Source organism: Perca flavescens, chromosome 16 (genome assembly GCF_004354835.1).
Source record: "Perca flavescens isolate YP-PL-M2 chromosome 16, PFLA_1.0, whole genome shotgun sequence".
Taxonomy (NCBI): Eukaryota; Metazoa; Chordata; class Actinopteri; order Perciformes; family Percidae; genus Perca; species Perca flavescens.
The window spans coordinates 3484615-3500663 of NC_041346.1; the positions used below are offsets into that span (position 1 = coordinate 3484615).

General features: G+C 40.6%; 1 protein-coding gene across 2 annotated transcripts in view; it reads left to right on the plus strand.

Moving 5' to 3' along the window:
- Positions 1 to 16049, plus strand: part of ptpa (protein phosphatase 2 phosphatase activator) — a 35672-nt gene that overhangs the window by 2086 nt on the left and 17537 nt on the right. For both annotated transcript variants that reach the window (XM_028601122.1, XM_028601123.1), the window contains exons 3-8: positions 1972 to 2058; positions 6853 to 6978; positions 7985 to 8102; positions 12011 to 12110; positions 12662 to 12786; positions 13605 to 13705. In XM_028601122.1, coding sequence (XP_028456923.1) covers positions 1972 to 2058; positions 6853 to 6978; positions 7985 to 8102; positions 12011 to 12110; positions 12662 to 12786; positions 13605 to 13705 — 657 coding nt within the window. The remainder of the gene's footprint in view (positions 1 to 1971; positions 2059 to 6852; positions 6979 to 7984; positions 8103 to 12010; positions 12111 to 12661; positions 12787 to 13604; positions 13706 to 16049) is intronic.

Genomic DNA, 16049 nt, shown 5'->3' on the forward strand with positions numbered 1-16049 from the left:
GACTAACAGTGAAAAGTATGGCGTTTTTATGTAGTTTTTAGTAAGGCCTCACAGAATGATTTGCGGCAGGTAGATGGCGCCACAGTAACACATTCTGATGGGTCACAGATTTCTTTCTAACATGAAAGAAATCTGAACAACTAAAAAGGGAAAGCGAAAGACAAAAGGCGCTAACGTGAGTCGATCGGGCTGTCAACAGATGAAGACAATTATGGGATTGTAAATATTTCAAAACCGACCCTGAATGGGCCCTCAGGTATGTAATATGTCTATTTCATGCATAAAATAACTTAAAAATGCGCGATGTGGGAGGATGCCAGTAGCCTACATTAAATTATGTCCTCCTTCTATTTAGCGTGGACCCTTTTAGTACATGTTTGTGTTAGCCTACTATTTTCGGGAACACTTTACTTGAAGGTATCAACATAATCGTGACATGACACTGTCATAACTATGACATGACACTGTCATGAACGTGTCATAAACGTTATAAACAAGTCATAAACGTTTATGACTTCTGTCATTAAGTGTCATTCGTTCTTTGTCATGACAAGTGGACATTGTTTGGGTGGTCTTGATTATGACAAGTTGACATTAATCAAAGTGACATTACCAGAAGTTGTCTTTGTCATGACAAGTTGACATTACATTTCTTTGGAGTGTCCTTATTAAGACAACTTGACATTAAACAGGATGACATTATGTCAAGTTGTCATGACAAAGACATCCTTTGGTAATGTCATCCTGGTTAATGTCAACTTGTCATGACCAAGACAATTTCTGTGTCATCTTCATTCTGTTGTCATAATCGAGACAACCCAAACAATGTCAACTTGTCATGACAAAAACCGAATGTCATGTCACGATTATGTCGATACCTTCAAGTAAAGTGTTACCCTATTTTCTTTCCCCTTGTCCCCCTGTACTTGTGTAAAGCATCCGTGGGTTTCATGAAATGCGCTATATTAATCTAAGTTATTACAGTGGTTGCTACAACAATCTCTTTATGCTTTGGCTCGTGTGACAGTGATATCCAGTTTAGCTCACGTGACAACAAAGTAGACTAAGTTACCGTATGCTACACTGGAAATGCAACGATGCCTCTGTAACTTATTCGTTTATTGTTAATGAATGATTTTCTGTCCAAGCAAAACATTCATCACAACTACATGACCTCCCGGTAACGCTAAAAAACGCTACCTCTTTAGTCCAAAGCGGCCGCTAGAATCAACACAAACTGAAAGTTACATATAGACACTTTATGTAAAGTACTAATACCACATTGTAAAAAATACTGAAAATGATGCTTAAGTAAAAGTATATAAGTATCATCAGGAAAATTAACTTATAGTATTAAAAGTAAAAGTACTCAATGCAGAAAAATCCTCACACATTTTAGAAACTGGAATTGATCCAAATAGTTCTGTCAGTCAACTAAGTGTTTAATCAGCTAATCATTTCAGCTGGACTTGTAGGCCGTTATATTGTTGAGTAGTTTATTTTCAATAAAGCGTGTTTTGTGTGCAAAAATCTTAACTTATAAAGTTACTAGTAACTTAAGCTGCCAGATGGCGTAAAAAGTACAATATTTCTCTCTGAAATGTAGCGGAGTAGAAGTAGAAAGTGGCATGAAAAGAAAAGACTCAAGTAAAGTACAAGTACCTCAAATTTGTACCTAAGTACAGTACTTGAGTAAATGTACTTAGTTCCACCACTGAATGCCAAGTAGATTAGTATTAAAACCTTGGAAAGTGATTGAAGTTATAAAGTTTCCGAAGTGCACGTGTGAAGAGTTTTTGTCCGATGTTGCCCATCACTTTTGAACAATTGCCTCAACGTGATCAATATAAATTATGTCAAAATATTCCTATAAATTAATGTATCACCATATTGATTTTAGTTTTTGTAGCAGTTCATCCGACTACACAACTTAATACATTCCAGTTTTCAACACCTCTCTCCCTCTTCCAGGCGTATGCTGACTACATGGGATTCGTTCTGACTCTGAATGAAGGTGTGAAGGGAAAGAAGTTCACATCTGAGTATAAGGTGTCAGAGGTATGTTGTCTTTTATAACTGTGGCTTCTAAAGTGTTAGTTATGGTTCTGCGGAGGCTCCACGCAGAGCTTTCGCCGTAGCCTGTGTAAGTGGCCTGAAGTTTATACTTGTGCGCTGGTGTGTTTGTCAATCCCTTAAAGGGATACGCCACCGTTTGTTGAAATAGGGTTTATCATGGTCTCCACTAGCTGTAGATAGGTGGGCCAACGCATTTTTTGTGCACGCATTGTTTTAGTCCGGTGCAACACTGGCAGTGCCGCCGCTAGCTAGCTTAGCGTAGTGAATGGAATCCTATGTTGCCGGTTAGCATGTTGTGAGTAAAAGTGAGCCAACAAAAGACAAAAAAAAACAACCGAATTACTTGCACGGAGACAAAAAATGCATTGGCCCACCTATCTACAGCCAGAGTAGACCGTGATAAGCCCTATTTCAACAAACGGTGGCGTATTCCTTTAAGAGAATAGCAGGGCCGGCGTGTGTGTGTGTGGTAGCCCGAGTGACAGAGTGGCGGCGATTATCTTCGGAGCGCGTGCCAGGAAATGAGTAGGGAGAAATGCAACGCTGCTAAGGCCGGTTACACGCGTCGCTCGAGCGTGTCAGCCGCGTGGCGTGTCCGTTTATATTTCGGCTCCCATGTTAACAGGTTCGAGCTTACACACTGCCGGCGTGAGACGCGCGGCTCGAGACGCGCCTGAGACGCGTGACTGCTAGAAATAGAACCGACGCCTATTTTTCACGCGAGATGCGAGCGCGTTGGAAGCGTTTCCAGGCAAAATAGAATAGGAAAATATGTTTATATGTCATTTAGACACGAATGCATATTAATAAATGACATCTTGATGTTTGAAAGTCTAGGTTTTGACATTAATGTAGATATAAATGTAATACAAAATTTCAGAGAAAATATTTTCAAATGTTGCACTGGTCATACAACAAAATATTCTGTAACATATTTTGCAGTCAATACTGCCGATGTTGTCTTGCTTTAATCAAATCAGTAGGCTATACATAAAGGGTAGTAGGATAGGCTACGATAACAACGTGAGTGATGGTCCAACATCAGATAGGCTGTACAGCTACACAGACAGCCCACTTACCCATTTTTCAGAGTTTGAATCTGTCAGCACTATGCCCCGAGATCAGCCCTCCCTGTATCTAGCAGCAGGAGCAGCGCCACGTCAGACACGCTTCTGGTGTGTAGGACACAGAAAAATCCACGCAGCTGAGACGCAACAGAAACGCCACGCTCGCGAGACGCGTGCAGTGTGTAACCGGCCTAAGCCATGGCCAAGCAACGTGCGTCGCCGCGACGTGTAGTTACATTTTTCGAGAGATGCAGGTCAGGCTACGTCGTAGGGTCAGTGTGTCCACGTAACTACATACGTAGCCACAGCATAGATTTAACGCAGAAGCGTAAATCACGCTTAAGGGTGCTTTCACCTCACCCACCTCCTTTCGTCTGGACTTTCTGACTTTTCAGTTTGATTTGTTTCTAGCCTGGCTCCACCCTCCTACGTACTTCCGCTCAATTTTCATTTTCCTTAAGTCGGCCATCCGGGTTTGCGGTATATTCTGGGGTTTTCTCCTAACACATTTCTTCTAACACATCAGTAGTTAGTGCGTACGTTAGGGCTGCACAATATATCGTTTTCTTATGGTCTTCGCAACATCAACTGCCGCAATATGTTTAGATGTTTAGACTTTTTTATTTGTCCCCGTAGGGCAATTTGTTCTGCAGCAAGACATAAACACAAGACAGTCACAAATGCAAAACCAAACTACATAAAAATACTTAATGTTACAATATACAGTACATATCACGAAAGGCTGCGACATATCATGATAGACACTTTGAGATTTCTTTTGTTAGTTGAAAGAAAACAAAAGTAAAAACTGCACTTTAAAACGCAACTGTCATTCTTTTCTTTTTTTTTTAAAGGTTCCTTTATATTTAATTCAATGTTCAATCTGTTCAATAAAAATGTAAGAGATGATTTCTTTTTGTGTGTGTTTAAATTCAACAAGCAATTTGTTGAGTACACAGCTGAGTACATATAAATATCTGTTTATTTATCGCAAGTAATCGCTTATATTATTCAACAACATTGTCCCATATCGCACATTTTCCTCATATCGTGCAGCCCTAGTGTACGTAACCTGTGATTGAAAAAGAGAGAGAGAGTGACACTGGAAATGCGCTTGTAGCAGACAGCAGTCGGCTGTGGAAGCAGAGAAGAAATTAGCAGTTAAAGGGATAATGTTGTATGAGGTACACTACCGGTCAAAGAGTTTGGGGTCACTTAGAACTTTCCATTCCACTCCATTCCAGACAGAATACCAGCTGAGATCAGTTGCATTGTTTTTTTTAACCAGGGCAGCAGTTTTCAGATTACATTATGTGCTTACATAACTGCAAAAGGGTTCTCCATTGTTTTCTCAGTTAGCCTTTAAAATGATATCAGATTAGTAAACAGAATGTGCCTTTAGAACATTGGATGAATGGTTGCTGATAATGGGCAATGTAGATATTGCATTAAAGATCAGCCACCCACTCAGATCAGCTGGCATTCTGTCTATAATGGAGCGGAATGGAAATTTCTAGGTGACCCCAAACTTTTGACCGGTAGTCAGCATATTAGTTACAGTAGATGGGGGTCGGCACACCCCCAGTTTGGAAAAGCAGGCACGAGTACCAACACAAAAGCTAAGCATTGTCCTGCTTACTGCTGTTACTGTATATCCATCTCTGCTCTCTTCAGAGTCACCAGACTCCTTTTGAAGAGTAGTAATTTTACCTCGCAAAACACAGGTGTTATTTTTATTTTATTTTTAAAGGTCCGAAGGGCGCCTGGTTAGCTCACTTGGTAGAGCGCGCGCCCATATACTGAGGTTTACTCCTCAGCGCAGTGGTCGCGGGTTTGACTCCAACCTCTTACCCTTTGTTGCATGTCATTCCCCCTCTCCCCCCCCTTTTATGTCTTCAGCTGTCTTATGAATAAAGGCCTAAAATGCCCCAAAAAATCATCTTTAAAAAAAGGCCTGCATCGGGACGGTCACAGACTGATAGCAGCATTAAAGTGATGGTTCGTAGTAATTTCACCCTAGGGTCCTTTGCACCATGACCTCGAGCCAAACACCCCCCCCAGAAGCTTTTTTTAGCTAGGTCTAACATTGGGAGAGTTAGCGTAGAGTAGCGTTATCAGCTGAATAGCTTAGCGCAGGGGCTAATGGACGCACGTTTGTATCTCGTAAATGACCCCATTAATAATGCCCAAAATGATACCAAACTTCTACAGTAGTACAAATAGTTTATGCACTCATAAAACGATGGATTGGAAAGTTTGTAAGTACACCAGAAGTTTATGAAAACTTGTCTGCTCTCTTCTGCTCTCTGTTGCTTCTGCTGCTGCTGCTGCTACCTGCAGTTAGACGAGTGCTTAGGGCTGTCTACAAATTACTACACCGAAAAGAGACAAAAATATTTATTAATTTAATGATTAAATAAGGTAATGTGTCCAAACTTACCTCAATTATTACTTGTCTCCTGCAAGTTATACTACAGCACTTACTTAAAAAAAAAAAAAAAAAAAAAATTAAAAAAAATATTTTTGTTGCATCTCTTTTCGGTGTTGTAATTTGTAGATGTCCCTAAGCACTCGTCTTACAGCAGCAACAACAAACAACAGAGAGCAGAAGCCAAAAGGCAAGTGTTATTTACATAAACCTCTGGTGTACTTACAAACTTTACAATCCATAATTTTATGAGTGCATAACCTATATGTACTACTGTAGAAGTTTGGTATCATTTCGGGCATTATTAGTGGGGTCATTTACCAGATACAAACGTGTGTTTGGGGAGTGGGTGATGGAGCGAGGGAGAAAGTGAGAGAGTGACGGCGATTAGCTTCAGACTGAGTAGTGACTCTAGAGTCCTAGTGAGAGAACCAAAGTGTCTCCCCTTTCTTTCGGACCACGGTGGGAAATCTGGAGCAGGAAAAGTTAACCCTCTCCTTGATTTCATGTTGTTCATGGAGAAGGAGAACCAGGAAATCCAACGCTACCAAGCCACGGCCGAGCGACATGAAGTTACACTTTTCGAGAGGTGCACATCACCGCCCCACTGCAACTGTAGTTCAAAAAACATTATTAAAAACAATTATTCCCAGAGACTTAGGCCCGGTGGGAGGCAACTTAGGCCCGTTGGGCCACCAGGCTTGCAATACACTGGGGGAATCCCTGTTGGTGAATTCAAATGAACCCTTTAACAATAAAGTCACATAATAACACAAACAAACTAACCGAAAGAGGCAGCTGTAGACCAGCAACTCCTGTGTTCTGTGAGGTAAAATTGTGTGATCACGGAAGGCTTGTGTCATGTGGACGTGCCGACAGTTTTGTTGTCATTACTTAGAATTCCTAATGGGGGCGACAGAAACTACGCACTATAACTTTAATACTTTTATCTGGAATTTCCATTTATCTTCGAGCTGCAATCATGAGCCTCAAATTAATCACATTTTCATACTTTTCATTTGTCTAAGAACAGAAACCTATGTCGATGATAACCACTCAGTTGAAATTCTGCTACATTGAAACACAAGTGATCACAGAAGGTTAGCCAACTAAGGCTCAGCAGAGTGAACCAGGCTGCGTCTGTCTGATTGCACCAACCACCCCTGACCTAAATATTCTTGTTTACCGTTTGCTCTTTATTCCTTTTTATACTCTTTAAACCCTTTGTGTGATAATGATAAGTATTAGTGTTGCCTCAGTTACTGTTGTCTTGTGCGACAGACAGTGGAGAAGTTACTAGATCTTTTGGGGACTCTGGATCGGTGGATAGACGAGACCCCTCCTGTTGACCAGCCATCACGCTTTGGGAATAAGGCTTTCAGAACCTGGTATGCCAAATTAGACCAGGTTAGTACACGCACGCGCACACAAACACACACTCTCCTCTGTCGTGTTTAATAACTTCAGTTCCTAAAACTGGAACTAGGGGGTTGTATTTGTTTGGTAGTTGTAGTTCAAATATCCACAATCTTTGCACAGCATCGCTTACTGCACCTTTTAAGTGAACAGAGCAGAACCTGATTATTAATTAGGTCGTTATCTGCACCAATGCATCCCTAAATGAGACTGTAACTATTCTCATTTTGAGAAAAGTCAAGTTGTGAATTTTTTTTATGGGAATTAAAAGGAATTTATAGGCATTAACAGTAAAAAACAGAAATTAAATAGAAATATACGTGTTATTCGCTCAGGCTGCAGTTACTATGTCATATGCAGATAGAAACAAACATTTTACTAAATCATAAGCAGACAATCCATTTATTTGCCAAATACATACAATGTCAAATGTGTTTTGTGGTGAGTTAGCTAGCTGGTAAGTTAACAAACATGGAAAGGTTCTTTGAAAATTTGAGCCATCAATGTGGGCTGTATGTAAACTCAGGGTTCAAAGTGAACAACTCATTTTAGAAAAGAATGAATTGAAATAGATTAATTTAACCTCTTCAATATGGTCAACAGCTAGATAGCAAAGAGTAGCAGAAGGTGTTTACAAGTTATATATTGTGTACTTTGCTTAAGGCTACTATCTGTTGGTTAACTGAAATATCATTAAAAATATATTTACTTTAATGTCGTCCTTTGGCTCAGACAGTGAAGTAGTGTGCTGCACGTGAGATTGGAGAATGCACTGTGTATTCAGTGCAGGTTACAATTCATTTAACCAGAACATGCCACATGACCTAGTATTGCTTTTGTGTATGTATCTTCCACCCAAATTAGTGCACTGTTAACAAAGTACAATTCTTATATTCAAATTGTTCAACATTTCCAAAATGCCAAAGCTAAACTCTCCTTGGAAAATTTCCTGGAAGTTCACGAACCCTTTGTAACCCAAATATTTCTCTGTGTGTAGGAAGCAGAGGCCTTGGTTTCAACAGTGCTCCCTGCTGACAAAATTGCTGCAGCTCCAGAGATAGCTGTCTATCTGAAAGAGTCTGTGGGGAATGCCACCAGGATAGACTATGGAACAGGTAATAGTGCTGTGCTAAATGTGGCCCATGACGCGTATATGTACACACTGCTATAAGAATGTGGTCATGTGTTGGCCAGACCACCTCCGAATGTGGTCTGAGTGATCGGATCTCAGTGCGTCCTGGGTGCATTCACACCTGTACTAAGAGCTAGGGTTGGATATTGTTTGGGTTCTTTCCTGATACCGATGCTAAAACAATACTTTTAAAACAGTGCTGGTGCCTAAACGGTGCCAGAATCGATACTTTTTAAAAGATAAAAAAAAAGTACAAAAAACAGTCGGCAACATTAAACACTTGTTTATTGCAAAGGCCATATGGTCAAAATGATTTATTAAAAATGTAATAACTATAACTTATTCCACCAGTAAATTGCTGCTAAACAATAAAAAAAAGATGAGAAAAGTTTTGTAAAATTTTATAATAACCTAGAATGCACTCCGAGGTTTACCAGTAAACGCACCATTTGTGTTGTTTATCTGACAACAGCAGTGACCATAGTGCAGCTAGTTTGTGTCTTTAGCTGCAGACTGTTATACATCCTGCTGTTGGAATCCTTTCCAGAGAAATACCAACGTGACATCATGACTTCGCGAAAACATACACACCCACTTTCTTAAGCCAAGTGGCATGTTGTATGTACGCATTTTGAGCTATCCCATGTATGACTACACTGTATACAGCGGACATAAACATACATGCCTCTTGGCTTGTTATCGCCACTTGCCGTTTTATCGCGAGAAGAAAGTGACGGTTGAGTTAAGGAAACGTCACGCGGGTTTAGGAAAAGAAGTACCAGTTGGGTTTAGGAAAAGAACAACGGGGTTGGATTTAGGAAAAGAAGAAAGCAACAGTTGAGTTTAGGAAACGTGACACGCGGGTTGGGTTTAGGAAAGAAGAAAGCGACTGTTGAGTTTGGGAAACGGGACACGCGGGACACGAAGGAAACGTGACACAGGGGACACAATCCCCGGTCTCCTGGGTGAAAGTCCCGTATTTTACCCGTCCACCACCCGACCTTTTATACTACTCGCTACGTCGTAAATTCACACGCCATCGCAAGGTAACGTAAGTCAATGGAGGCCAATCGGCGTTGATAAACACGCTAAAAAGTGGGTATGCCTCTTAATAACACGCCCATAATGGCATACGAATTGGCGTGTCATACATACGCCATTTCATGAGATCAGTCTGGAAATACAGACACACGTTTAGCCACCGTTGCCATATTAGCACCAGGTTTTGGTACCCAACCCTACTGAGAGCCGTCCACTCGTGATCGGATCGCTCATATCGGATTTTAATACCATGTGGAAATGGGGTATTAAACCCACACCAAACCTTTGAATATACAGACGTGCTCAAATTTGTTGGTACCCCGCCACAAAAAATGAAGAATGCACAATTTTCTCTGAAATAACTTGAAACTGACAAAAGTAATTGGCATCCACCATTGTTTATTACATGTTTAATAGAAATCAGACTTTGCTTTTGATTTTTTATTCAACATAATATTGTAAATAAGAAAACAAATGAAAATGGCATGGACAAAAATCATGGGACCGCTAATCTAATATTTAGTTGCACAACCTTTAGAGGCAATCACTGCAATCAAACGTGTACTGTAGCTCTCAATGAGACTTCTGCACCTGCTAACAGGTAGTTTGGCCCGCTCTTCCTGAGCAAACTGCTCCAGCGGTCTCAGGTTTGATGGGTGCCTTCTCCAGACTGCAAGTTTCAGCTCTTTCCATAGATGTTCGATAGGATTCAGATCAGGACTCAGAGAAGGCCACTTCAGAATAGTCCAGTGTTTTGTTCTTATCCATTCTTGGGTGCTTTTAGCTGTGTGTTTTGGGTCATTATCCTGTTGGAGGACCCATGACCTGCGACTGAGACCGAGCTTTCTGACACTGGGCAGGACCTTTCGCTCCAGAATGCCTTGATAGTCTTGAGATTTCATTGTGCCCTGCACGGATTCAAGGCACCCTGTGCCAGGCGCAGCAAAGCAGCCCCAAATCATAACCGAGACTCCTCCATGTTTCACTGTAGGTATGGTGTTCTTTTCTTTGAAAACTTTGAAAACAAAAATTTTTTTTGTCTGTGAACATAGAGCTGATGTGACTTGCCAAAAAGCTTTGACTCATCTGTCCAAAGGACATTCTCCCAGAAAGATTGTGGCTTGTCAATATGCATTTTAGCAAATTCCAGTCTGGTTTTTTAATGTTTTAAAACCTTCACCTTGGAGTTCAGCTTGCATCTCTTTGGCAGTTATCCTTGGTTCTTTTTCTACCATTCCCACTATCCTTCTGTTCAATCTGGGGTTGATTTTCCTGTTGCGGCCGCGCCCAGGGAGGTTGGCTACAGTTCCATGGACCTTAAACTTCTTAATAATATTTGCAACTGTTGTCACAGGAACATCAAGCTGCTTAGAGATGGTCTTGTAGCCTTTACCTTTACCATGCTTGTCTATTATTTTCTTTCTGATCTCCTCAGACAACTCTCTCCTTTGATTTCTCTGGTCCATGTTCAGTGTGGTGCACACAATGATACCAAACAGCACAGTGACTACTTTTCTCCATTTAAATAGGCTGAATGACTGATTACAAGATTGGAGACATGTGTGATACTAATTAAAGAAACTAATTAGTTTGAAATATCACTATAATCCAGTTATTTATTATCTTTTCTAAGGGGTACCAACAAATGTGTCCAGGCCATTTTAGAATATCTTTGTAGAATAAGCAATAATTCATCTCTTTTCACAGCTTCTTTGCTTTATTCTATGACATACCAAAGGCATGCAAGTATACATGATAAAATAGCTTTCAATTTCATCACTTTTCAGGAGGAATGAAGCATTATTTCAATGAGCTGTAAGGGTACCAACAAATTTGAGCACGTCTGTATATTTGTTCAGGTTTTGAAATAACTTTCTCTGAGATTTCTGGTTCCTCCCCAATAAGAAGAGGTGAATGGAATTGACTTTGTGATGCTGTGTTCTGTGGATTATCTGCAGTATCAGGGACACGTTCTGGAGAGACATTGCTGTTGGATCTTTTAAAATATATTTTAACCCTGTGAACTCAAGAAAGTCAAATCTGCAAGGCCAGATTATCTCTCAGATAATGGAGAAAATGTTTTGTAATTTTGGCAAACTCAAACCTTAAAACCCACTCGATCATTTATGTGTACATGTAACCATTTTTGATCGATTGCCCAATCCCAACCAGCCGGTTGCCAGCTGTCATGTCATGTTGAGAGGTTATTACGTAGCTGCTGTGTTGTTTGTTACATTTCAAAAGTGTGGCGGTTTCTGCAGATGATACCAAGTGTATCAGACTATTTACAGTACACAACACAGATACTGTAATATGTGTTTGGCCACCAGGCGGTGCAATGATGCACTCCAAGATTTATAAAGGCAGCAGACATTAGGCTGTAAGAAACACAGGGAAACAGATTTTGAGTTAAGCTTAAAAGACTACGTGTCTTTTAAATGTTAAAAGTTCTTCTTTTGCGATATGTGTAAATTTCCTTTACTGTAAATGTCCTTTCCTGTAAATCCATTGCAAACTAGGTTGTAACCATGTTTAAAGCAGGAGTGCCATTTAAAGAGTCATGGAAAAATGGATTCCTTGGAGCTTTAGCAAAGAGAACGCTTGGACAAAAAAGTGGTGGTGGTATCATTAGAAGTATAATACAAACTTAAAGCAAACCAAAACATATTTCATAGTATCAGTAGTAATATGTAAAGTAATGGCTAAAAGCAAGATGTGGTAGCATTTGTTCGTCGCTGTCAAATCAAAAAAGTTGAACTTGGTGGTGAATTCAAAGGAAGCAAAAATGGACTGCACACAGATCCTGTTCATGTTTGAAGAGCTTGAATGTGTGTGTATTTATCTTCTCAGGTCATGAAGCTGCGTTTGCTGCGTTCCTCTGCTGCCTCTGCAAGGTCGGAGCTCTCAGGGTAGATGATCAGCTGGCTATCGTTTTTCAGGTTTTTAACAAGTGAGCTGGTACCGCTGTGGTCTGCTTCAAACCTCTTGGTTTTTAAGTGTGCTGTTGATGAACGCTGTTCACACACAAAAAAAAGACTACTTCCTGTCTCTGGGTCTATCTGAAAGTAAACATAGAATGTTTGGTAATATTGTATTATTAATTTGGGGTGGCAGTAGCTCAGTCTGTAGGGAGGGTCACTGGTTCAGGTCCCCATACCGACCAACTTATGGTGGTGGACTGGTAGCTAGAGAGGTGCCAGTTCACCTCCTTTGAGCAAGGCACCGAACCCCCAACTGCAAGGGCCACCTGTTCATCGACAGCTGCAACCCCCCTCACTCTGACATTAGTGCATTAGCTTGTCTGCTTATTTTATCTATAAACACTCAATAGAATTTCTAGATAATATACATTTAGTATATCATCATTGCAAAACAAGATAGTGTAGATTACTTCCACATCATCACTTACCTCTGTGTAGCTAGCGCAATGTTAGCTCAACTGTTAATATTGATCACTTTTTATTCTGACATGCTGTGTGTGTTTACTGTGTGTTTTTGCAGGTATCTGGCAGTGATGCGTAAGCTGCAGAAGACCTACAGAATGGAGCCAGCTGGGAGCCAAGGTGTGTGGGGACTGGATGACTTTCAGTTTCTGCCCTTCATTTGGGGAAGCTCCCAGTTTGTAGGTAAGAGCCTCACTACAGCATTAAGTCAAAATGATTTGAAAACAAGCGAGTCTGTATCAGCTCAGTCTCACATTGCCAGACCTTCCTCCACAGCGCTGCGGAGGAAGGTCTGGCTAGTCCACACAGCATTCCAGGATTGGGAAAAAAAATGTGCTCTGGTTCATTGGCATTTCTTTAAACCACTTACGCTCCCAGTGTGTTTTCACTGTAATGCTTAGTGAAATTTTTTTTTATTCTAAATATCATTCGCAATATTATTATTATCATTATTATTATTATTATTACGCCGTGTCGCTTTTTAAAAATTTGAATACAGTCATTTACTTTGCAAGTATTTTGTGACTCTGCATTTTGCTGTACTTTTATGTTGTGACACAGGTCTTAAATTTCATTTATAAATGTCTTTTAAAAAGGTCTTAAAAAGTCTTAAATTTGACATGTTGAAACCTGCAGAAACAAAAAAGAGGGGAATAAGTTTTAAAAAATCCCAAGTCAAAAGCAAAAAGGCTGGCGAACAAAAATCAACATTTAGGAGCTGCATGAAAGGGAATTAATTAGGATATTAATCAAAAACAATAATCTCCTAGATATGTCACTACACATTTTTCTGGTTTATCTGATGTTTTCAGTGAGGGGAAAAAAAACAATTTAAAATAATTTATAAACCAAACAAAGGTAGGCTTACAACATCTCCACTTACTGCAATGAATGTAATCATGTACACATCTGTGCATCTCCACAGTGACCGCAGTTAATGGGAAGGTAAATGGGGACACCTGGTGGTGAACATGTGCACTTACAGCTCCTTCTCCCTTCAGATCACCCGACGCTGGAGCCTCGGCACTTCCTCGATGAGAGGGTGGTGAACGAGCATCAGCACGAGTACATGTTTCTGGACTGCATCAAGTTCATAAATGAGGTGGGAAATGAAACTTATTTACGCAAACTTTCACGTTTTAAACAAATGGAAATCACACCTGATGTGTGTATGTGTGTTACAAAATGATCTTTACCATAGTAGATTACTTACCTGTGGGATATATGTCTGATCACATGAAATAATATGTATTCAATATGTATAATACAGTAGTACTACAGATACGTTTTTTGTGATTTACATTTTTTATTCATTATTTTAGAAACATACAATTCGCAACCCCCCCCAACCCACTCGTCATCACCACCCACCCAGCCAGACAAAAAAGAAGAAAAGGATGACAAAATAGCCACAATATACAAGACAATACAACAAAATAATAACTAAATAGACAATTAAACCTATGTGTAATGACATCAGCATAAGCCCCATCATACACGTCTCGCCCCAGCACAAAGCTTCTCCAGAAAGCTCAGGTACTTTCCCTATTTCCTACTGTAGACCTCCAATCTAGAAAAAAAACGCCACCACACTAAGTCAAGAAAAACACAGCATGCGGAAGCGCCGCAAATAGCCGTAAAGCGTAGATTCGTGCCTGATCGCGCGCCTGGCTGTTCAAACCAGACACGCAGTTCTCCACACCGGTCACAGAGCAATCCTTCTCCTCTCCACTCTACAAAACGTGTGTGTGTGTGTGTGTGTGTGTGTGTGTGTGTGTGTGTGTGTGTGTGTGTGTGTGTGTGTGTGTGTGTGTGTGTGTGTGTGTGTGTGTGTGTGTGTGTGTGTGTGTGTGTGTGTGTGTGTGTGTGTGTGTGTGTCTCTGTCTGTCCGTCGGTCTCTCTCTGTGTGCCTGATCACGTGGCTTGCTGAGAAGTCAAGACAGCTAAAATCACCGTAGACCTGGGTGTTTTATTTTGAAATTGGTTTATTTTGTAAAGTATCCAGCTGCACTGTGGCCTTCCTGTATGTGATTACTTTCCTGGCTTGACACATACGCTCGCAGAAGAAATAGAGGACAGATTAAATAAAATGGGCGACAAAATGAAAATTTGACGGCACCCCTTCATTCCTCCATCCTCTTAAAATAATCTTTCTGGCTATCAACAAACTAGTCTGGACCCAGCTTCTTATGTGCTTATCTATCCCGTTTAGGATTGACCCATCTCCCAGAAGAAATAACCTTGGGCAGAATGGAACCTGGGTCCCTACAATCCAACATAGGTTATCATGTATCCTAGGTTATCATGTATCCTGGCCCAAAATTTCATTTTCTGACATTTTAGAGACCAAACACTTATTGATTAATCGAGAAAAAAAATCAACAGATTAATTGACTATGAAAATAATAAAATAATCGTAAGTTGCAGTCCTAGTTATGAAATATATTTTCCTAATATCATGCAGCCCTACTACTATGCGTACTTTAAGTAGACATTGGACTTATTTAGTTCTGATTTAGCTATTGGAAATGAATGAGCCCACCTGAGCTTTGTCCAGGGAAAGGGCTTCGGGGGAAAGGCAGACGGATGGCGTAGTTCGAGTGCCAGAGCAGGAACCATGCGCTTTGTTTTTGGATTCGAAAGGAAAAGGAGTGGAGGAAAGTAGAAGAGGGCGTTGTTGGAGCAGCTACATCCTTTTCCTCCTTCCCACTCTGGGGCACTCCCTCCTTCCCACTTTTTCCTCCTCCTCTTCCTGCTGTTTGACCTCTCCCTCCTTCTCGCGGTCACTAAAAAATACGGCTGTCGTGTCGAGAAGGGAAGAAGTGCCTCCTTGGTTCTCCTCCTCAGTTACTCACAGTTTTTCAAAATGAGATCATGCATGAGGTCTCTTGGTCATGATATGCCTGATCAACTTTGGGCCAGCATTGAAGAAGTGAAAAGTCTCCAGTCTTGTGTCAAATTGTAAACAATCAAGTCAAGCTAACTCACTTATCCACTTATAAAGAACAGGGCCTAGGTGGAAATGGGTTCCGATGGATAGAACCTTGTCAAACAATAACAGGCAGTGCTGTGTTGCTGTGTCAAAGGTTCAGCTGGTCACCTGAGTATGCTTTGGTCTTTGAGCCAAATGGCTCATTTTGTTATAAGAGAAGAGTTGAAAAGCAGAAAATGGTCAAAATGAATGTTTGGTTCTAAACACCCCCATGTTAAAATGCCCAACTTTACAGTAAAACTGAAGATGTTTACAGCCTGGTACAAAAAACACAGTTTTGGTCTCTGTAGCTAGGTTCCCCTTCATGACAACTGGGAGGGGGGCCATGATTTTAGTTTTATAACTCATCAGATTAAGTTATATTCAGGCTTAAAGTCCTGCATAATTAAGGGTGTGCCACTTTAAGTGACAGGTTGGTGCCGTCACTGGAGGCGAGCAGAGACTGTAGGCTTCA